Below are 23,278 nucleotides of genomic sequence, written 5' to 3' on the forward strand. Positions count from 1 at the left end.
CAAGTGTAAACTCTTAGCTCTCCTGATGAGATCTGGCAACACTAATGCCCTCAGGCACATCCATAGAGCATTATGCCAAGTAAGGACATTAGCAATACTCAAGTTTGACCAGGACCTTTTAGTTGGCCGGCTTGTTAAGTGGTGTTTTAAGGAAAAAACACATTTTAACTGTCACAACTGATTCTCAGATTTGTGTCGCGTCTGAAGAAAAGGTTAAGCACATCATCTATCTGAAAATGCCCAAATCTGCAGTCAGGCATAAACTTGGCACCCAGATATATCATGCCATCACTACGCTTCGGTTTTCTCATTATCCATACCTCTTATGACATTCACAGAAAGAAACAAAGCATCCTGCCAACACCTACTCTGTGAGAGAGCTCTTTCAGTTCAGCTCAAAAGCTGAGAGCTCCAAACCTCCACACCACAGTGTGGGCAGTGCTGGCAGAGCCATGTGCCTAAGAACACTGACTGAGTGCAACAGTTGGACTAATAACAGAACAAAAAAATAAAAGTAAAATGGACGCACAGCGGGGACAGCCACAGCTCCACAGATGAGAAGCAGGTCGACTTCTGCCCACCTCCCTCTTTATGAGGAGCGGAAGGTGTCCACAATGCTTCTGAGGTCTTAGTGCCATAAGGGGCGGTGAGCTTGCAGCTTCAGCCACTTCAGGGTAAAGCAAATCACTTTAATATGTTAAGAAGATTAAGCTGGATAAATGTCTAGATACATTTTTTGAAAAGCCACGTAAATCTCTAGTGTTTTTATTTGGGGAGGGGCGGCATGTGAGTCAGTTGAGACGATCAACACAAACCCACCAAAACGCAACGCTATTGGGTGGAAAAAATTGGGCTTATTTGAGATTTTGCATTTTAAGCTTCTTGAATCTAAGACCATCCCACCTCTTTCTTATTATTTTTAACACCAACCTTTGGGACAACAAAACTAGGAAAGGGGGGAGAGGAAAAAAAAAACAAAAAAAAAAAACACTGGTCACAGTTTCATGTGCTCTCTCGGCTTAGGCTCAGCCGTCTTATCTTGCTTATGCTGATTTTATAGCTTTAATTGCGCAGGTCAATGTTTTCCTTGAGACTGTTAATCTGCTGATAGCATGTAAAAAAAGAAATGCACAACAAAACCGAAAAAACAAAGGTTAAAGTTCAAGTTCTTTAAAATGTAGGCAGCTGAAGGCCTTTTCAGGATCGGTTTTCAGGTAAATCATTAAAGTCACATTGATTAATTTGAAGCGAGTGCATACTAAATGTGGGACGGATGACTGACTTTCTTTGCTATCTTAAGAATTAGCAGTCTGAGGGTGTCCGCCTGTCAGCTCGCTGTGTTAGAAACACTGAGTGTGAAAATGAAAGGGAGAAATGGAACAAATAATGTAAAGGGATTAACAAATCATTTGCATAACATTTTCTCTGCTTCCAAACTACAGGGTAAGGAAATTGACATGGAAGACAGTTTTATCATTCCCTCAGATCAATCGACGCGCCAATGGACCTGACTGCAACGACAGCGAGCAGCCTTCTAATGTCAAATGCAACCTAACTTACCTCAAAAAGCAGTGAAAAAAAAGGAAAGTGTAACTAAACAAGTTGGGAGAAACGAGAAACACTAGAAGAACATTCTCCAAAAAACTTAAATAGAGTCTGTCTTTGAAAAGATACTTTGCCTGAGCCAAACATGTATTAACCTGTTTTTTTTTCTTCTTACACTCTTTCTCCCCATCTCGAGTTTAAGACAATAAGACCACTGGGGAGATGAAGGGGATGGCATTATGGAGAGTTAAGCATTATGAGCAGCCCCGAAGCTGTTCTTAAAGAAGGTGAATCAGAGGATTGGGACACAACTGTAACTAAACCCCTGTGCCGGACCACAAATGAGAAGCACAAAACATTTTGGGCAAAATGCCACTAAGCCAAGCTTCTGGGTCTTAAGTAAACTTCACTTGATCACTTATAACTTTGCGATTACTTAGTCGTAAAACAAAAGAAGCTGTCCAAGAAAAGGGGGGGGAGTCAATTACCTCAGTTTCACACATAGGCACCTCAGTAAATCTGTCTGGAAAGTTTCAAGTCTCTAGTCACCCTTTTTATATTTAAGACGCAATATTCTACGACTAAGTATCCAAAGGAAAGTTTCTAGTTTATTCTACCTCCGCTCCCCCCCCCCCCCCAGCTGGACAGAACACATTAAGGAAAATGTGCAAGTTTCTCACTGTGTCAAAGCACAACCGAGTCGTCTGCAGATCTTACAGTGATTCTCTGGCAAATGTTAGGTTTCTGTGGCTCATATAAATAGAAATTTAATCTTGTATGTTTGTCTAAGTATCCACAGCAGACACACTTCCCATGCGGATTATGAATCTCTGAACAGATCTTGCAGTCAATGTATATGAACCGACAAGAGAGCGAGAGAGAGAGTTTCTGTGTGAATATTGAATAATAATGAGGCAGCACAGGTTCAGGTGGTATTTTTATTAAAGACCTGCTGCTTCGCTAAGTCGTCGCTATTACCTTTGCGCTGAGGCAAGTTTGAATCTAATTAACGAATTTCACAACTGTCGCCCATTGTCTTCAGTTGTTACGTTTTTAAAAATGAACGACAGCCTTTATTTCTCCTGCCAAGAAAAAAATTGACCTTTAAAAACAAACAAATAAAAAAAAGTCCAATCAATATAAAAGAAAAGTTCCTCTTAAATGTATGTTGGTAGGTTGAGCTGGCTTTAGATTTTAGGGCTTTGGTCAAACCGTGAATCATTTTCTCAAATTCAGCTTGCCTGCTTATAAGCCTGACCATTGTCAGTGGTAAGAGCATACCAGAGCTTCTTTAATCTGTTCTTATCCTCCCATTGATAACACAATACATTTTCATGGTAATTGAAATCATATTTTACTCACAGCCACTATATACAAGTACTGCTGCCTACGCTCTTAGAGCAAACGTAAGGTGAAGGAATGCCACGCTACTGCAACAACAGGGTACAAAGAGTAGTTAAAAAAACGAATATACTATCATTACAGTGGATGGAAAAACAAAGGAAAAGGTGGTAGAAATGAAAAATAAAAATAAGTAAAAATGAGATATACAGGTGTCAGGTACAGTCTACATATAATTTCAAATAAACTGTTCTTTGTTCTTCAGACTTGCCAAATGAGGGCAAACCTTAAACCTCGCGGCTTCCTGTATAACTACCTCTGTTTTCACCTGTAGCGGTCCACATGCCACACACATGCTCCGTGAGGTGCAAATTATTTTTCTTCTGTGCGAGGAGGTGGTTTATTGCCTCGCTTCATCGCAATAAATATGCATCATCAATCCAGTACTCCTAGTAGCACAAGGTTGGAATTCTTCCCCTCTTTAGAAGCTTGTGTGAATCATACATGTTGTGTAGTAATGGGCTGTGTCTGAATGGAGCGGGATACGGGTCAGCTTAACGGGGTGTTATGATGACAAAGGGGAACATTAGTTAAGGAAATAAACTCCCTGAATCCCAGCCAAACAGGCTGATTTTAATCCAGCAGAGCCAAAAACACCCACCCGATGACAATGAATATGCAATTAGATGGTACATGTTTCACTAACTGACCCTCAACTTCATATAAAAAGTGCAGGAAGTGCCATGTTGGTTCAGCTAGATGTGCATCTTCTAGATTCTCTGCTGAATCAAGGCCATCACCTACGGAAAATAAAAACCCTTATCTCGCCGCTATCACATCCCCAACATGAAGACCTATCAGGAATCCTGCATGGGTGGACATGTAGGCTTTCCTAGGAATGACAGGGTCTGTTAGAGAGGAACCCCACCCTCGCTTTCTCCAGCATGCCAACACAGAGGAGAGTGGGCAGCGCTGAGACGGCAGCCTGCCGTGGGCACTGCCAGGCTTAAAGCTGCCCTGTCGTCATCAGAGGCTTGCAGAAAAGAACACTGAGATTCACCAAAAAAAGAGGAGGGGGATCGTTGCATTTAAATCCTCTCTCAACGCCCCCACATGTTTTAGCAAAGCATAAAAATCATTCACGGAAAGAGAGAAAGCGAAAAAGAAAAAAGATAGAGGGAAATAGAGAGGAAACAGCTATTAGCAGCAGTAAGCAAGCTCAAGAGATCATAGTGAGGCAGCTCTAATCGCAGTAATGGTTTAAACCCTCATTCCATCCACCAGATGCAAGAAATGTCTACCCAAAAACAAGGCTTTGAAATCCCCCATGTCTAAGAATGTGCCCTGTGGCTATGGTCCTTACTAAAAAAAAAAAAAGAAAAGAAAAACAACTCTAAAACTGTCTCCAATTTTGGAGTAACTATGTGGTAAAGATAGCAGTCCTGTGGCCTGTGTTGTTTACACAAACTACATCAATGAAAAATGACCATCGAAATAAGAGTAAAAAAAAAAATCGTTTAAATAAAACGTACCACACATTAGCGTCAGTAATAACAAGCATGACAAGGCTTACGGATGCACAAAAGAGCATCTAAAATAAATAATTGAATTAATTGGTTCATTAAAAAAAAACACAAGACAAACATGTCCTTCAGATTAAAACAAAATAGTCAAACTGTGTAACATTAGTGCGAGCAGGCTTTGTATGTCACTTATTCCTTAGTGCCTTTAGATCTTACATTAGTTAGTTGAATTAATAGCAGCCAGTGATATAGGTGTAGACATGTGCACGTATAAATCTTTGGTACTTCACTGGAAGTAAAAACAGAAGACCAGAAGTTTATCCGAGGGCTGAATTAAGACCCATGGGAAAGGCTTCTTACCTGCTTTTTAAAAACACGTGTAAGGACATGTATAAATGTAAAAACCTTTTTTTTTTTAAACTTTCCATAATTAAAAACAAAACGACTACAATAAATCCAATCTGCCTTGTTACAAATGGTCAATAAAGCCTGAAATAAACCAGGACAGAATTCACTTAAAGGCTCTCTTGTTGTGCCAAAATGCACGCCTGGGTGACCTGCAACACAGCAAAATATGCACAGTTTTAAATCCTTTTCATATAATAAATGCTTTCATTTTCACTCTTGCTTTACTCTTTCCTGTAAGCACAGCTCTATTTCAAAGGTTTTCTGTCCTCAGGCAAGTTTGCTGGTTCTCCAAAGAGCATTTATCTACATGATGAACTCACTATTGCTTTCTGCGAATCAAAACTTCCTAAAAGCATTTTGGCATTTGCAGCAGATATTAATATCGACTGAAACAACAACAGTTTAGATTTGAAATAGGACAACTTGAATTTTCTTTTTCTGAAATTTGGTTAGGAAACTTTTTAAAGCATAAACTTGAATTCTTCATAATGACCACCTGGTAAAGTGCATACACATTGATATTTAGCAACGGTAGCAAAATGTTACTTTAAAACGTGTTATACAGTGCATACAGAGAGCTGACTCACAGTACATAAATATAATTGACTGATTCCAACTCATCATGTTTATCTTGATACTAAAAGTAACAGGTTCCAATTATTTCTTCAAATGCTCTTTATACAGGCAACTTTCAAGGGTGAAGATAATAAAGATATCAATATAATCACGTATGTGGAATATGTGCTAAATTTGAGGAATGAATTAGGTTATAAGTGTAAAGTAATGACCTTCTTTCCTAATTGATCCCAATCATAAGGTGACTGCACTGTGTATTTTGTATATTACAACTGGAGTACAGTCGAGAAAAGCCAAACTATAATGACCAATTGCTTATTACTACTCATTGTAGCAATAAGCAATCTAAATATGTGTTCCAAAGAATTTACAGTCACAGAGGAGTGTTTTAGACCACCAACAGGTTCAGAGGTTAAAATATTTATGAAACTACGTTCATGTCAAACATGGGGCCTTCAGCAATCTGTACTCCGAGCTCTTTCTAAAATGTCTCCATTTGTCCTACACCGATTAGCATTTTACCTTTACTCAAGAGACTGTGCGTAATTCAGCCGTGTTTTCAGTTCAGTCACATGAACCAATGCGTATCCCACTCACTTCACACGGTAGATGCTTCTGAAGATGCAGAGAGTAAGCAGCATTTCTAAAAACACTCCATTAGCACACACGCCAGGTTTTCATAACACATAAGTTCAAAGTGGCGAACAGTAGCGCTGAAGTTTGGACACAGAAATCCGCAGTTTTTGTGATCCTTTGCTTTTGTTTTTGGTCATGAGCACATATTTAGATTGAGGTTTATGGGACTACTGCCCATTGTGTTCTATTACAATTACTCAGCAGGCATGCATCCCGTCCCAGTAATGAAGTGGGTGTTACAGTGGGTGGATTTCAGCGGCCACTATTCTGTATTCTTGCTACCGGGTACAAGGGCTGTGTGGCAGAGAATAGCAGCAGCGCTGGCAGCATGGCACGGTGACAGAAAGCGTGGTGGACCAGCAGACCAACCGCAGAACCACGGGCGACAATCTCAGCCTTCAATAGCGTGTGTTTACATAAGTGTCAGGAGAAATGGAGAATTGAGAATTTCAAAGCTGAGCAAATAAAGTTTGTATTGATTTAATCTAACATGTAATCTGTTTTGCTGTCTGACACTGATTCAAGCAATAAAAGAGAATCATGTAAGACAGCATTACAGATAATACGACCATAGATCAAATGGAGTTTGGGCAAGAGAAGGGCAATAGATCATGTTCAAGCTAGACTGCTTAGCTCTGAAATTCATAAACTAGCTCCTAAATCGAGGTGGCTTTCAATTTAAGTTTTCAATTTACAGATGTAGGATTTTTCAGCGCTCTTTCTGTGGAATGGGTCGCATGTCTCTTTCAATCTGCTGCTCACAACTACACAGAAAATGATCCACTGATAAGTAATCGCATAGAGAATTTCACTACACAGATCATCTGAATGTAAGGATTTGGAGAGAACAATAAAGCATCCTCAGCTAGGTGCACTGTCACCTCATTTTCCATTCTTGCTTCAGTCTATTATATATAAATTGTATTTAGGCATGGATTGTTAATGTCATTTTCTTCTTACAAGCAGTAAACATCATCTGATTCATATTCAAATTAAACTTATCCAAAATATTAAGGCTAACAAGAAATTTAAAGCTGTAGCTTCAATTAAATACTTGTGATTTAGGCTGGATCCTTCTCAGCTGTACTGATAAAAATCTTTCTCATCTTGTGTTTAGTGTGTTTTAAACTTGAGTTAAAACTGTTTTCATCTTAAACTTTATTAACTCGTGAAAAATATCATGTCAGAGATTCATTACTGAGAAGCATTCACATCTTTGTTTGCTGTCTGTTGCAGCTCATTTTAATAACTGCCACTAACACCTAACTGAGGGTGGTGATTTATTGTGTGTTGCTTATGAGTTATGTATTTTTTTTCTTTTTTACATTTAGTCATTCAAAGACCAGAAATGAGGACACCAAGCAATATTACCAACTTTACAATTTCATAGTACAAACTATAAGTGCAGATACAACATAACCTTTGTTTGAGACAATTGTTCCTTGAGAGACTTACAAGTGTGGGGTAATTGCACCCCCCTCTGGTGACAGAGGCTGCTGCAATGAAACAATGACGAGTGCAGCTGTGGTAACAGAAGAGGACAGGGATACTCAAAAGTTAAAGTGTTCTGTGATACATATATAAAAAACACTTTATTTTAACTTATGATTTAGAAAGCTGTTATTTAAATTATGCCTCTCAGAAATGTAACGCTAGAGCTGTCCCACTTAGGTACACATGAAACCTTTTTTTATTCATTCCTGCCCCCTAGTGTTGGAAACAAGCATGTGCATATTTCCCCACTTAACGCTGTCTTCACAGAGACAAAATATAATGTTTAACTTTGCCCCCAAACTATAACTGCTAGAATAATTCTGACCATTTTCCCTGCAGAATACTTTAACTAATAAGACAAAATGCTCATATTTAACAACCCTCAGCAGTGGAATAATTATTCTGTGGACACAAATACAGGATTAGAAGGGGTTATTTCATTGCTCTGACATTCCTTAAATGAGGTCTTACCTTCTGCGCAGTAGAGAAGTACACCTGTGGGGCTTTCCAAACTTGGCTGACTTGCTCTCTGAGGCTCTTTGGGATTATGAGGCATTCATAAATGTCCAGCTCTGGGTAGATCACCTCTAGTTCACCACTTTATTGAAGAGACATATTAAAATTAAACTAATTCTATATAGTTTGTATTATGTTGTATTAAGGATGAAGTGAACAGATGCACATCGTAAGATAAACACAGGTAGTTTAACAAAGTGTATATAGCCTGCATACAGCTGTGGTGACATGTTTACCTCCACTCATTGTGGGCATAGATGTCATGGTAATTTGGGGGGTTTAATGATTTTTTTTAAACGGTTCTTTTTCCAGGTAAGAATGATTGCACAGCTTTCATCTTTAATGACTTTAAAAAACAAGAATCGGTGCACAAGTTTGAATTTATTTTGGATTTTCTCAAATCCACAAAGGGTCAAAAGTATATACATGCTACCCCACTAATATTCGTTTCAATGTCACTTTGCAAGATGCACCTGTAGCAGACACTTTGGAATAACTCTGCCTGGATATTTTAACACTTTTCTTAGCAGAATAGGTAGAATTCATTTAAACTGATTGGTGTTCGGGCATAGGCTGGGCTTTTAAGCATAGTTAACCAATTTTCAATCAGGTTGAGGTGATGTCTTTGGGTTAAGGTTAGCCTGCTTTAGCCACTCCATATTCAGTTTGATGTATATTTGGGATGATTGTCCTATTGGAAAACCCAATTGTGTCCAGATTTCAACTGTCTCGCTGTTGGAAGATTTTAGAGGTAATCCACCTTCTTCATTATTTCATCTACTTTGTGTAATGTACCACTGGTAGCCAAACAGCCCCAGAGCATGATGCTACCACCACCATGTCTGACAGCTGGTACATGGGTCTTAGGCTTGAAAGCCTCACTTTCAGTCCACCAAACACGCCTCCTGTCATTCTGGCGAAACAGCTCAATCCTTGTTTGACCATAAACCTTTTCTCTAGCAGTCATTTGGCTTGTTTATGTGACTTTGAAAAAGGGGCCTTTTACTTGTTTGGCACCCCCTCATGTAAAACTTGCTTCAATCAGTTTCCAGTTTATGGCAGGCTTGAGCCTTGGCGGTTCCTGGGTTGTTCAATTACTTCTCATGTGAGAGTGACAGGTTGGGTCTTTTTCCAGTTAAAATTCAATTCAAAGTTAGATTTTATTTATATGGCGCCATATCACAGCAATAGTCGCCTCAAGGCGCCTGTTTCAGACCACGGCAAAGTGGTGACACATCTGAATAACTTGTACTTAAGTACAGTTCTTTGAATTTGGAATATGCAGTTGTTTAGAAATTGCTCCAAAGTAGCCCTTCCCAGCTTGTGCAAATCTACAATTCCCCTTCTCAGAGCTCCTCAGACTTTCCCATTTTTCTGAGTACTGGTCGATCCAATGCTGTCAAACAAATCCTTTTCACAGTGACAGACAAACTACCACTTGTAGTCAACCATGATCACTACCAAGAACTTAATAGGCCTTGGACTTGTCAAGTTAAAAGACACTGCAGCATCTTCAGCACCACTTATGAAAAGACTGTGCATGCATACTTTTGACCCTGTGTGGATTGGAGAAAATCCAAAATAAACTCACACTAGTGCACCTAATTCTTGTCATATTATAACTCTAAGCTGCGCAACTGTTCCACCCTGGAAAAAGAACAGTTCAAAGAAATTTTAAATATATGAACACAACTGTATCATTGCAAACACACTATGATCACAGCTCTCATTGGTGACTTACTGACAGAAAGAAGCATCCTGAGAGCTGAGGGTGTGTTGTTTTGCTTCCGTGTGGAACAGCCCCAAAAGGATGAGCCCAAAAATAGGAGCCAGTATGGCCTGCAGAACAACAGCGATTAGCCAGCCATCTATCATTTAGGAAATATTCTGAGTCAAACAGTGTTATTCTGCAGCAACAGGCTCTCAGAAACATTGAATTACAGAGTGGCAGTCCAGGTCCAGGTCAACAAACGATTGTGCATACCGGCAGATGTAGAAGAGTCTCTATTTGCTCTGCTTGTTCATCAATGCAGTGTGGCTCCACAAAAGCAAAAGAAAATCAATGATGAGCGTCATGTTTGCCAGACATTGATGGAGATAAATGTCTTTGGAAAGCCACAGCTGTAAGTGATTTTGTAGTTTTTAATGTTATGTAGACACATATTGATACATTGATGCTTAAGTGTGAACAGAAACTCCAATCATAAAGAAGTATCTTCATAAAAGACACACAAAAGCACAAATCAATCACCTGCAGTTAGCCTGGACAGTTGAACTTTTTCCCCTTCACTTACTTAAAAGTCAGCTGATTAGCAAAGCTAGTATGCCTCCGCCCTCCCCGGTCCTTTGTGCTTGATCAGGTTTGGTTACAATTAGGTCGCCTACTGCCACACTCAGCCAATCAGAGCTTAATCTAAACTCACCTACACCTGTTCGACTAGATGACACGTCAGCAGCATATCACTACGCATGTTTGCACACCAAGAGAAAAATAACGTAGTTTGCATAAAAAGCACAGGCGGAATTGGGTCCTCACGGCTGTAGGCAACGTCATTGTCCAATCACAAATTTTTAATTTATGTCACGTGTGTCCTTAAACCGAGCCGGTCGCGCGCTACACCGCAAGAATTGCTAATGCATTAGATGCTATATTTAACTTTTAATGGCTCCCATCTCCGTTTCACGTCATTGCTTTCCGTTATATTTTGTTTTCTACTGGTAAACTCAAGGCTGTACTAAAAGCGAGTCCCCATGTCTTTTAATGTGTTACTAACACTAGCAAGTTTAGCCTTTACTTATTTTAGCTTGTTTATATTTATGCAGTGTATTACTGAGCGTCGGAGTGTCTGCGCAAGTCCACAGCTAACCTGAAATAAAACTACACACAGGCAATAGGAATCTAAACTAGCATTAAGAATAGTAGCATGCATGTGTCATAAACATTACCATGTCTCAAAAGTTGTCGGCTGGGGCTTGTTTGGCTGCAGGTTCCTCCTTCTGCTTCAGCTGCTGCTGCCGCCTCTGCGCAGGGCTCGGTCCTTCTGACGTGTGATGAGGCTGCACAAATTTCACGTAACACGACCAAATAAACAGACTCCACCATACCGGACTCCACGTGTTGCTCTTTGTTTATTTAGTAAATATTATTTACACGTTTTCAAGAACACATGCTACAGAATTTCATATTTATAGCTCCCAAACAATAAAAACAGCTCTTGAGAACGAAGACAAAGAAAATAAAAACCTGGTGACTAAACAAAGTGTCATCCAGGTTTTGAACACTGAGAAAACATTCAAGTTTTTTTTCTTTTCTTTTCTTTTCTGTTATTGTTTTGTTTTGTTTTTTAATTTTATTTAATATTCAACCATTTCTGATCAAGGCCTCTTAAACTATGCAGTAGTGATTGTGCAGCATATAATATATATTCCTGGTGCTGCTAAAGCTCCCTTTGGTTTGTGCTTCTCTGCAGCTGTGATATTAGCACCCAAACAAATGGAAAAGGGCCCCAGTAGTAACTAATTTATAATTCATGATCTTATTTTTCTTCTTCTTTATTTTAACCTGATGTTGTCTACTTCTTCATCTAATGATGTTGCAGTACCCTTTAATGCAATTTGAAGAGAACCCGGTGCTACAAAGCAGTGCAAGTTTATACTTTCAAAGTCAGACATTTCATTATGCATAGTACAAAACAGTATGTATGTTAACCTATGCAATAGCTTGTATTGATTGCTATGTCGAGTTTGACTTGCAGAAGTCAAATATATATGTATTTACATTTAGAGTTACCATCTAGCTTCCAGTGTCCACACTATCTTAGCATTTTGCTACTATGCAGTCTCAGAAATTGGAGCTCAGTGGAGTACATAAAGAAACTTTAAAATAATGAAACAAAAATTTGAAATCCCTGCATTAATTTCATGGTTAATGTCACAAATTTGATGGTTTCTCATTAGTCTAGTGTGGCCTTAATAGCCAGAGTCTTTAATCTTGTCGTTCAGCTTTAAACAAACAAACAAAATCATAAACCTTTAGCAGTGTTCAAACTGACACACACTCACTGGACTCTTCGAATCACACACTGACTGATTGCTTTATATCCAAATTATGGATTATGTACATTTATAGATACACACACAGCCTAGAGAGCACCATTATAGCTTACGATATAGCAAACAAACTAGTGACCACAGTAACACTACTTTACATTCAATAGCACACACTACAGTACACTGTACATTAAGGCATGAGGTGTTCTTGATGCAAAACAGCAGAAGATTCGCTGAGAAATGCGATGCACTGAGGAATGGAAACCATGTCTAAACAAACTTTGAAGTTCATCAGTCCTACCATCAAGGCAAGCTATAGCAATATAGACCCTCCTGCTGCTAAAGTACATCAAACTGTATTTTGAGTTATCTAAACACTATCTATTACTCAAATAATTGAGCACTTAAAAACATTCAGAATTAGAATAAAATCAGAGGGTCATCAGCCTTCTGGTGTTTGCTGTCATCTATGCTGCTGATTAAAATTCCTAAAAATGAAAGTTCTCAATTTTTTCTTTGCTTAACAACAGATGATTTAATATAAAAGACAGCAATTTAAAGATAGCGCTTCGAACACCAGGACCACCACTCTGATATGCGTTACATTTTTAAACGACTGCAAATTAATGTCTTCTATTTTGGCGGGGCTCTGTTCATGCAGTGTAGTTATTACTCAAGGAATTAATACAAGCAATACATTTAGCCTTTTTCACTGAATTAATTCATACCACTTAATTATTTTAAACTCTTTTCTTGGCTCTAATTATGTCTACTTAAAATGCAGTTGAAAAGAATTATCATAATGGATTAAAGCAAGCCTGAAAAGCAAATGCTGGAACTGATTCTTTTACATAGCATTAGCATGTTTTATGAATGTAGATCTTTATAATGCAATGTGTCTACTTTACTATCCTATTTTACTAGTAGTCAACTGTATATTTGAACTGCCTGTAAATTGTATGTATAGTAAGATATATAATGGAGGTAAGCACAATGAGTATTAAACAAGTTTGTAGCTGCACAGTAACTAAATGCAAGTCAGATGAGTCAAGTCTGTATTCAGTGTGTGTGTATTACTCGGTAATACTGTATAATTCTGCTCACTGCCTGCAGTGCACATTTTTAGGTAACAGCACATTAGAGTGATGCAAGTTACTTGCAGTTGATATATTTTTTTTACAATTTACAATACCACCCATCTTCACTGAGCGCCGTGACTGCTGATCGAAATGCTGCAGCCCTTCTGACAGTCAAGTACAACCGTAGATGACAGCTCTGAACGTATACTGTGAGGCGTGCAAAACAAATCAAGAAAAATGATTTGATTGAAACCTTTTCACAACTGTTTTGGAAACATTTTGAACATCTTAGCAATGCAGCCAGTTCCCAGTTCCTTTAAAAGAAATAATAAAGATCTGTTTGAGTGTGTCATGATGCCAAACTGTCCTTAACGCTGTTCAAAAGGATGCCAATACTGGAAGTTCGTGTGTGTGTTTGTCTCTGCAGAGAAGAGTCCAGAAAGTGCTGGGTGTGTAGAAGATGTACTGATGAATTCACATGAAGGGCCGTGAGGAGGCCTCATGCATGCGCGAGTCTTACATATCCAAATGCAACCTCTAATCAACTAAGATCAATCGCTAAAGCCTAAATCATCACCAGAGAGAGAGAGAGATACACATCGCTGTCACAGAGTCCACGTGGTCTCTTCAACTCCAGAAATGCAGCTTTGTGGGAAACTAGCGGAAACCTTCAGTGAAGAACTGATAAAAATCCTCATTGAATGACACGTAGTAAATATTATTGATCTGGTTTGTTTTTGCTGGCATTTTACTGAAAAGACTGATTCTTTCTCTGATTTGGGATCTCTTGTGTCTCCGGACACTGAATCAATTCATGTAAACGACAGCCCTTTTGTGACAAGAGGACACAAATCACAAGTTGATTGTGTCCAGGCTTGCATCGCCTTCAGTGATGCAAGCTGTACACATTCAAAAATAGAACGACTGTACAAAAATATACATGAGTAGAAGTTGCCAGTATTTTATAACTTATGCATCCATGATAATAATAGGCATGATCGGAGTAACTGTTTCCAGGTAGGCCATGCTATTGTTACATCCTGTGTGTTATATCTCTGAGACTTAAATTCTGTGTTGAATTGCTGGTTGTTGCAGCTGATTAGCAGCACTTGGTTATCAGTTCAATGTAACTGATGACACCACGGGTGAAAGGTTCTGTGCCAGCAGAGTCCTGTTTTTTAAACTTAAAACTCAGGTGGCAGAACGCACAACAATCCACGTGAGGTGATATTTGCGCCAGATATACTGTACCGTTTGTCAGTAAGGTTCATATCACTGAGATTTGAGTCTCGCGTATAACAAGCTAAAAATCTAAGAAACAAAACTCATTACTTTGACCGCTAGACTGAGCTGAGCTTGGAAACCTGGAGTGCTGTTTGACTGCAGAGGTAAGCAAACAGTAAATGTAACTGTGTGCCTGAATAATTGGGGCATATCTAGCCAGCAGCGCTTATGTTTGACTGGAGCTTTTACAGCTTGCATCCACACTGACGCGCTGCAGAGTGGGCCTCTCCTTACCACTCCGTCAGATGACTGCAGATGAGCCAGAAGATGGAGAGTTCGAGTTAGGGGAAGAAGGAAGGTTCCAGAAGAGCCACTTGCGTTTACACTGCCTCCTCTGGTACAGGTAGTCCTCCTTGTCGCGCTCTTTGCGTGCCCTTTGGTAGTGGTCGTCTTCTTTCAGGTACCACACCGGCGGCCAGCGATGTTTCTCAAAGTATTCTTGGTTCTCTGAATCACAATAAATATTTTCAAGACAATCTTTTCTTTAGTTACTCTCTGTCTCACACTGGTGTTCGCTACTAATGAGAGGAGAGCATTAAAGATTAATCAGATGTTTGTTACCTGCAGACTTGGCCTTCATATCTCGGGGAAACTTGCGGCAGATGCTGTTGTAGTTGGTACAGATGTGGTGAAGACACCAGCCAGTGAGCTGCTGGGCACCGTGGAACTGTCAGCACACAAAGTCATATATCATCACTCTGTGTGTTTTGTTTTGGAGATAAAAAGCAGTGCTGGGGTTTGCTGACATGAAGTGCACATATTAAAAAAAACAATCTATATTTGGAGTACAGAGGCCATTTGAGTTGACCTTACATTTAGACTATCTTGTTTACACTTCTTTGTCAGAGCCATTAAGTAAATTTGTACTGCACTTAGAAGCTTAGTCATGGTAGCATTACTGTGCTAATTTTAGCATGCTGCAGTTAGCATGGCAACTAACAAAGTACAGCAGAAAGTAACAAATTCTAAGGATTCCAATATATATCAACAGTCTTTCTCCAATATATTTCCCACAAATCTACCCCTTTTCTTTTCCTTGCTAACAAGCGAAAACACAAACACACAGAAAACAAACAAAAAAAATCTAACAGCCATTAGCCAGTTTGATTTGTTTGCTATATTCTGGTCTGGCAAAGCAGGCGGCAGTGTAGTAATTTAAAAAAACAACATGAAAATTCATTTTAATGTTTGTGTTTCAGTGGTGAATTGCACCAAATAAATTAAAAATGAGCAAAATGAGCTTGCCGGGTAAATGGAAAATATGCCCATTTGAAACTTAATGACAGGATGATGTACAGTGCTGAGCATGATTCCTGTCTCCCAGTTGCTCACTACACCAAAAATCCTTCAGCTAGGTAAGGGCAGTTTAATTTAATGTGTCTTTTGCCCCACCTACTGCCTGTGAAAACTATTTTAGCCTCAAGAGAAGTCCCCTCTGAGAAATGCCCTCATTAATAATAAAAAGAAAATCTATTTTGTCACAGCGTTGTGTAAGTGCGTTAAGAACAATCCCTGCTCGGAATGATTGGCAGGTCACACTACCTGGGCCATATCCAAGTACACCAGCACATCTCCATCGATGTCAGCCCCCATCATCGCCGCCTCCGTCAGCACTGTTACTGTGTAGAGTTCTGAAAGAAACATAAAAGTTGCTCTCTGTAGGCAACAGCTTGGAAGGGCACACTGCGGCTGCATGTCATACAATCCTGTACTTTACAGGAAAATGATACCAAATGTAATACCTGTAAGTGCAACCAGGTGGGGGAGGCAAAGTCGATTGGCAAGAACAATGAGCTCCATTGCATCCAGATCCGAGCGAGAACAAAAGCGGCCCGTGTACAGATATTCTAGCACAGCCCTCATACAGCTGCGAGTTGTGTTGGGGAACAGCACCTTAGGAGCAGAAAACATACAAAATATAACATGATTCAGGTCCTGAAGGATTCAGCAGGTGTGCACAGAGAGAGGAAGAGCGAGAAGGAATCTCCTGTACAACATTTTACACGATCAGACTACAAAAAATATTTACTTTTTGTGCAGCAAGAGAGGGACACATCGTGAGTTTCATAGGTGATCTAAATATAGCTTTACAGAGCTATCTGATACACTATGGATCATTTGAAAAGACACAATCTCAATTCCAAACGATCTAAAAACCTTTTCTCCTATCAGGCGTTTTATGAATCTGTAGTACTTTTAATTCATAGTAGAATCAGGCACAATTAGCAGGCCTCAGAACTGCAGTACACTTGGATCACAAAGCCAGTGTAATTGTATTAGAGCAGATTTGCAGTCCTCTAATTATACTTTTTACACACTTCATGTAGTCCATTGGTGTGCTACACGAGCCACTTTGTGTATTTGAGATGTGCTACACAAGTGTGCTTTCTTTAATTATAAGCTAATTAAATGCACTTTTATTTGACTGGTAATGAGTATGTAACTATAAATGCTGAACTACGTGTTTCATACAGGGCTGATTTTAGCCTGTCCTCGACTCACCTCTTTGGTGCAGCTCTCAACAAAAGGCCCGCCAAACATAGCTGCCATCCAGTCACAACTAGAGATGAGTAAAGGCTTGTGGGCCATGATCGTCCCATCATCTAGCTTGAAAACTACATCTGCAACGCAGAAGTGAGAGCTAGTAAAACCTCACTTACACCGGCATCCACTCTACTTCAAGCTGGGCAGACAAACAAATACATGTAATGATTTGCTCTCACCAGAAAAAGTGCCTTTGGCCAAGCACTCTTTGACTCTGTTTGTCCGCCGCACATGGAAGGCTTTGGTGATTTCTTGGTTCATGAAGGCTTCATTGTTGAGTATGTTTGCCACCATCATCCGCAGGTCAAAGACCTCCAGCAGCTCAGCGATGTGAGCAATGTGCATTAGCTCTTTTTCATTCTCGTCTAGCTGGCCAGTGTACAAGTAGCGAAGAACTGCTCGAAAAGGACCGAGCTGCATGGACTGGTCCATGTGGACTACAGTCATAGGCCTGGGGCTGTATGTTATGGGGTCGTCCACAAGCTCTTCCTGGATGCTGACAAAGGCTCGGCTCCACGAGGAGAGCAGTCTGCCCCGCCGGGCGACCTCGGAGTCTTTCAAGGTCCCATCACTAGTGCAGGCCCTCAGGTTGGCCTTGTCTCCATCATCGCTGCTCTCACAAACATCAAAGCTTGCGGCACGCATCAGCAGCTCTCGCCCAGAGATCGGACCCCGAGGGGGCTTTTCGGTCTCCTCATTTTGCATGTCCATAATAAAGAGGTCGTAGAACTTTGAAGAGGATGTCGCCAGGTATATCTTGTGTGCGAAAATCTTTTGTCGCTCCTGCAGGACCAGGATGACATCGGCACAGTGTGGGTCCTCGAGAAGACCGGCTGGATGCTCCTCTGTGGTGGTAGGGGGAGGTGGCACAGTGATTATAGGTGGGGGAGGTTTTGGTGGCAAGAAGGGTGCCTGAAGGAGAGGTCGCTGGACATTTCTGAGGTGAGATTTCCAAAACTGCAGGTGGCGGCGTGAAATGAGCGCAGCTCGGATGGCGTTATCAAAGACGTCCTTGACTCCAAACTGAGCAACAACACTGGTTTCATAGTATGGTACTCCCAGCTCTTTGGCCACCTCCCGGCCTCTTTCTGGGGGAAGAATCTCACTGGATTTTATTGGTCTGAAAAATAACATATCAGAAGTTAATCGGAAGTAAATCAACCTTTCGGCCATGAAACTTGAAGGTTCTTGCATATAGAGAGATAAATGCAAAACTGAGTACCTAGCTAAAGGCCTCCGTGCCCTGTTCACTGCCTCCAGGTCAGCATAGCGCAGGTCCAGCTGACAGCCTACCAAGATGACAGGAGCACGGGGACAGAAGTGTTTGATCTCAGGGTACCACATAGTCTTTACATGGTACAGAGAGTTGGGATTGGCGATTGAGAAGCACAAGACCACAACATCAGACCTGAAGGGAAGCCAGAGGGCAAACTTGCTTATTTCAGGTAAGATGAAAGCAACTGATGGTAAAAAGACCATAGAATTTCACATTTTCCCACCTGCCATATGCAAAACGCCGGTCCTTATGATGGTCTCCAAAAGTATCCCAAAGGCGGAGTGACACACTGACATCATCCACAACATCTCTTGAGCGCTCCAAAACCTGATAGATGCCAAAAAAATATTTGTATTTCTACAACCACCAGCTTCTCTATATCAAGGGACAAAAAACCCAAACTATTTGAGCTTTCTTACTCACCTCCTGGCATACTCTGTATTGGTCAATTGCCCAGACCGTGGGTACATGTGTGGCGAGTAACTGGTACTGAGTCAGGGTGGCATTGCAGGCCCGGGCGCAGATGAGGCGGGTCTTCCCAACTGCATTGTCTCCTACCACCACACACTTGATAGTTTCAACGTTTGGTCTCTCATAGTCCATATCAGAATCCGTCAGCTGGGGCCTGTCAGAATATAAAGGTGTGCAGAAAGTCGTGTATTAGCACTTTCAGTCCTATACTACCCTGCCATGAACGCTACAGGGACTGACACTGACAAGGCTTCATCTGCACTGCTAATTCTGCCTGCAGAGCTATCAGGGGATGGTCTCGTGACTTCCTTGTGTCTATTCACAGGTTCCCTTTTATTGTTCCTGATGTAGAAAAGAATGAAAGTACTGAGCAAACAACAACGGGAAATATACAGCAAATCAGAGCTAGGCGATAGGTTGGTTTTATTCAACCTTAATTAAAAGGTAGAGAAAAGGCACTCTTAGTTTCAAAAGAGTTAAATAAGTTTAAATGCTACTGCTCCTCTTTTAATAAAGGCTGCTGCAATGCTACATGTGTGACACATCCCTGCAATTCTTCCAACCATCAGCAAACCTAAAATTCCCTTTCTTTTTTCCCCATGTCATTACATCTCAAGCATAGCACCCCAACCTTATACCTCAGAGCTTATAACTTAAGTCATCACAGCCCTCATGCATGCGGCATGTACCTAAATGAAACAATAGGAATAGGTAAACAGACTATTTCTGTGTCTTGAAAATGGTTGCTGACGATTTAGGTCGCTGTTCCAGTTTCCAAGGGAACTGTGGTTGGTGTCAGTGTGTTAGACCCTATATCAGACAAGCCTCTGTGATTTATGCTCTTTTTTGATTTGATGTATAGAGACAACACCACTGTTACGTGTCGTAACGTGATTTTGAACCATCTGAAACCCAAGTCACGCCATGTTTAATTTACACATCCAGAGCTTACACGAATAAACAAGAAATCTCCATCCGAGCCCCCCCCCCTCTTGAAAGCGTAAGCGGACTGGAATATAGCCTCCATTCATATTTATATTCTCAGATAGTGCTGCCTTCTTATGAATGAAGCCAGCTACCCCTACCTGGAAGTCAAGTGCCCACTATCAGGAAAAAACAAAAAAGCAGCTCCCTTTCTAAAGCATAACTTCTGCTGTTCTTATACTAAAAGGACTTTCTATCCAAAACACTTTTGCAGCATCATTTGCTTACTTTGGTTCACACAGTGCTCTAAATATTACTATCAAGGGTTACTATGATTTCTTTGCCTCATGGTCACTTTGTAGCCATTCATAAAAAAATCGGGCTCTTCATTCACTGCATAGTCCGCATCACCATAGGCTTCTCTCACCTTTCAAAACAACTCGCAGTCTGACCTTAGGCTGGGCCTGTCTGATACTATAGAGATACCCCGCCCCTACAATTGCTCATTCAAATGCCCTTTCCTGTTACAGACTACAATGCGCAACTCACGAATTAATTAATGATTTTTTAAAATGTGGTGAGATATACTATATAACGCACAGTGCCTTAAGTCGATCATCTTAAAAACACATTTTTTAAGGAGCCTCGGTTATCTGCCATAACAAGGATGATAAAAACGTGCATACCCTACCAGAAGGACCGAACAGTGCCTCCCTCCACCACCGAGACACTAGTCATGAGGCTCTGCTGCATTACACGTTATGTAACGCCCCGTCACTGACTCTTGAGCCTGTTTATCCGGCTCCGAGTTCATCGCAAAAACCAGCCTCCCCCCATAAAATAAGCGAATTAAAACCACTCTGACGCTGTGGTCATAACGGTTGCCGACCATCCTTACCGCAACATAAGGAAGTGCTGCATCGGGTTGGTCGATGAACGAGATAAAAAGCAGGGCTCCATCGGATGCGTCTTGCACCTGACGGCAGCTCGTATTTAACTTCATCTTCAAGGCGAGGTGAACGAGGTTTGGAAATAGCCGATGTTTCAGGAAAGGTGCTCTGGATCGGTGTGACGAGCCCGATGGCACTGGCAGAAACGCGGACGCTGAGGTGAAGTCTAACGGTGCGATGCAGAGCTGCAGCCCTGGCCGTCATAGACCCACCTCCACTTACTGGATGGCCTGCGTAGCTAATAATAGGCAGGCGCACAGACGGGAAAAAAAGAAAAAAGAAAACCCCCAAACCTATTTATTACAAAACACTGATCCGCTCATACTTTATACTTTATTTAGCCCAGGTTATGATTAATTCATGCAACCCGCGAGACCTCGGACACTTTAAGCATGAATGATCAGCTCCCTTCTAATCATAGTGGTGTAAGAAGGGGTGTGTCAGGTGGATTTACAGCGGAGAAAGACCAGGGATTAACTTTTGAATGCATGTATACACTAAAACACACACACACTCACACACCCTACACGTGCAGCAACTTGCAGGCATGTCGGATACACGACAAAAACGGAATAAATTCCTGTTTGTTTAAGACATAAGAGACTTCACTGTAATTGTGACACTACCACACCATGAAAACGAAGTTAGATTGTACTCAATACAATTAGTAAGTAAATAAATAAATTAATAAAAAAAAACCACAACAATAAGAAAAAAATAATAACAATCTAACTAAAAAACGCTTAAACACTAATAGAAATTAAGAAATAATACAAATATATTAAAGGAAATACACAGACTTTAGCAGACTTTTGAGACTCTGTCCCTTTTTTACAAGTTGTTATGAAGTGCACATTTTATATTTTGATATGACTCACAATATCACTACAAATACGTTAACTGTTAACATTTGCCTCGTCATTACAGTGTCACGCAATGTTCCCTCTAAGCTGCGCGCGTGCGCAATTGCGCAATGCTGGCACGGTCTCTGCGCACAAAAAATCTGCGTTGCGCACAAAAAAATCTAACCTGATTTGAAATTAAAATTGAAACTTTAACAATTCTGTTTTGCAGTGTTAGTCAGTAAGTGACTGGCTGCGCCAGTGGGCTAAAGCAGTTAATTAAAAGTAGTCTAACATAAATGTAAATGTTGTAATTAATAATTAGCCAATTAATTAATAAACCATGTAACTTGGATGGATTCGATGCTGGCGTGACCACAGTGGACATGTCTACTGATGTTGCTCACAGTGGTCCAAGGGACCGCTCAGGGAGTTTGTGTGTTCGCTCAGACACATGAAAAATTAGAGGGAACATTGGTCGCAAGCACGTACTTTGACTTTTAAATTCCCAAATTTGAATTATTTTTCTTTCATATTACCAAAATGATTCTGTTTGGAGCTTCTTACTTAGCAATAAAGACCCAAGAGACCTACGAGAGTCGTAGATCTGTAAGTCACCGCCGTTCATCAGTTTGTGTTAAAGCTTTTATTTTCAGCATTAAAACAACTGTGTTCAGTGAATCAGATTCTCCTGGATTTACTTGACATTTATCATAATCACCATACATCATCCTTCAGTGTCAGCAGCTAGCTAATGTCAGCTATTTAACTGCAAAAACATATCAATGGATCTAATTGGCAGGAAGTTTAGCTATTGTTTAACTTCAGTGATTTAACACACACGCACAAAAGAAAAAAAATAACTCACTCATGGGTACTGACAGCCATGGTTTCCAAAGTTAAGGCCTACTAAAAGTGAGTTTGCACTGTCAGTGAAGTAGCACTTCCTTAAAGTCCAGCTCCCTGGCAGACCGCTGTTGTCCTCAGCCTCAGTGTTCCAGTTATTTTGTCATCTGTGTTAGAAAGCACAACAATGCAGTCTGGTGTTTGTTATCTATGTTTCAGAAGCAAGAGGATCAAATTACAGCTGACCTTTACACCGACTTGCAAATGTTACAATACCGAAGCTTACGTGGAGTTGCTCAAAAAGAAATCAGACCGCTGAGCTGATTTTAACAAAGAAACTTCTCCAACAGATTCATGTCCTAGTGCGGGTTCATTTCATTCAGTATTTCCAAAACACGTGACAAATCGCAAAGTGAAATGCCGGTTTGTTGGCGCTCTGGAGCACTGAGTATTACTGGCCTGATTCATTTACTGTTTACGCACATACACTGTGCGGTGCATGGTTTGGTTTAAGGAAACTGCAGTGTTCAGTCTCCTCCAGCAGGTGAGGCTGACAGTCTAAATTTGACTTAATCCTCTTTTATATAGAGGGTAGAGAAAGTCCCTTCAAAATAAAAGCCACGCGGCATAAAATGTTATAGGCAAGGCAAGTTTATTTATATAGCACAATTCAACAAGGTGATTCAAAGTGCTTTACAGAGACATTAAAAAACAAAAATAATAAAAAGCATGATTTAAAATTGATTAAAAAAAACAGTAAATAAAATCAGTAGTTAAAATATAAGTTTTGAAATTTAAGCTTAAAAGTGTGGATTTGGTGCTTTATTCAAATGCAGCTGAGAATAGGTGAGTCTTCAACCTGGATTTAAATAAACTGAGTGTTTCAGCTGATCTGAGGCTTTCTGGGAGTTTGTTCCAGATATATGGAGCACTTTTGTTTAAGTAGCAGTCTTTTATAGCTCTCAGTCAAAAC

General features: G+C 40.4%; 2 protein-coding genes across 9 annotated transcripts in view; both read right to left on the reverse strand.

Annotated features, from left to right (window-relative positions):
- The window catches only part of pebp4 (phosphatidylethanolamine binding protein 4), a 53,428-nt gene extending 42,328 nt beyond the window's left edge, over window positions 1-11,100 (reverse strand). Inside the window, exons 1-4 of one of the 2 annotated variants that reach the window (XM_085294026.1) lie at window positions 10,986-11,085; window positions 10,024-10,077; window positions 9,781-9,878; window positions 7,995-8,121 (exon numbers count right to left, since the gene is read on the reverse strand). In XM_085294026.1, the coding sequence (XP_085150152.1) occupies window positions 7,995-8,121; window positions 9,781-9,878; window positions 10,024-10,077; window positions 10,986-10,988 (282 nt within the window). In that variant the 5' untranslated portion in view covers window positions 10,989-11,085. Of the gene's footprint in view, window positions 1-7,994; window positions 8,122-9,780; window positions 9,879-10,023; window positions 10,078-10,985 lie in introns of both variants that reach the window. The other variant, XM_085294027.1, reaches the window with a different exon arrangement.
- A 49-nt stretch (window positions 11,101-11,149) lies between these two features.
- On the reverse strand, window positions 11,150-23,075 carry rhobtb2a (Rho related BTB domain containing 2a). Of its 7 annotated transcripts, none has more exons than XM_085294017.1 (11): window positions 22,592-23,075; window positions 22,328-22,472; window positions 18,696-18,897; window positions 18,496-18,599; window positions 18,219-18,404; window positions 17,176-18,116; window positions 16,955-17,073; window positions 16,195-16,345; window positions 15,995-16,083; window positions 15,014-15,119; window positions 11,150-14,899 (listed from the first exon to the last, which is right to left on the reverse strand). In XM_085294017.1, the coding sequence occupies exons 2-11, from the start codon at window positions 22,345-22,347 to the stop codon at window positions 14,694-14,696; spliced, it is 2,124 nt and encodes a 707-aa protein (XP_085150143.1). In that variant the 5' UTR covers window positions 22,348-22,472; window positions 22,592-23,075; the 3' UTR covers window positions 11,150-14,693. The 7 variants fall into 7 exon arrangements, with proteins under 7 accessions (XP_085150143.1, XP_085150147.1, XP_085150145.1 ...); XM_085294021.1 differs by having other exon boundaries at window positions 22,582-23,075; XM_085294019.1 differs by having other exon boundaries at window positions 22,552-23,075.
- Between the last annotated feature and the right edge of the window lie 203 nt (window positions 23,076-23,278).

Source organism: Mchenga conophoros, linkage group LG12 (genome assembly GCF_057382185.1).
Source record: "Mchenga conophoros isolate Kocher_MC1m ecotype Shallow Benthic linkage group LG12, M_conophoros_male_GT1.1, whole genome shotgun sequence".
Lineage (NCBI taxonomy): Eukaryota > Metazoa > Chordata > Actinopteri > Cichliformes > Cichlidae > Mchenga > Mchenga conophoros.

Coding starts and splice junctions, on each gene's coding strand:
- rhobtb2a (XM_085294016.1), bottom strand. CDS start 20,627: ATGGAGCCCTGCTTTTTATCTCGTTCATCGACCAACCCGATGCAGCAC. Junction 18,405..18,495: donor CGGCGTTTTGCATATGGCAG/GTGGGAAAATGT, acceptor GCTTCCCTTCAG/GTCTGATGTTGTGGTCTTGT. Junction 14,900..15,013: donor TATGAAGGCCAAGTCTGCAG/GTAACAAACATC, acceptor ATTGTGATTCAG/AGAACCAAGAATACTTTGAG.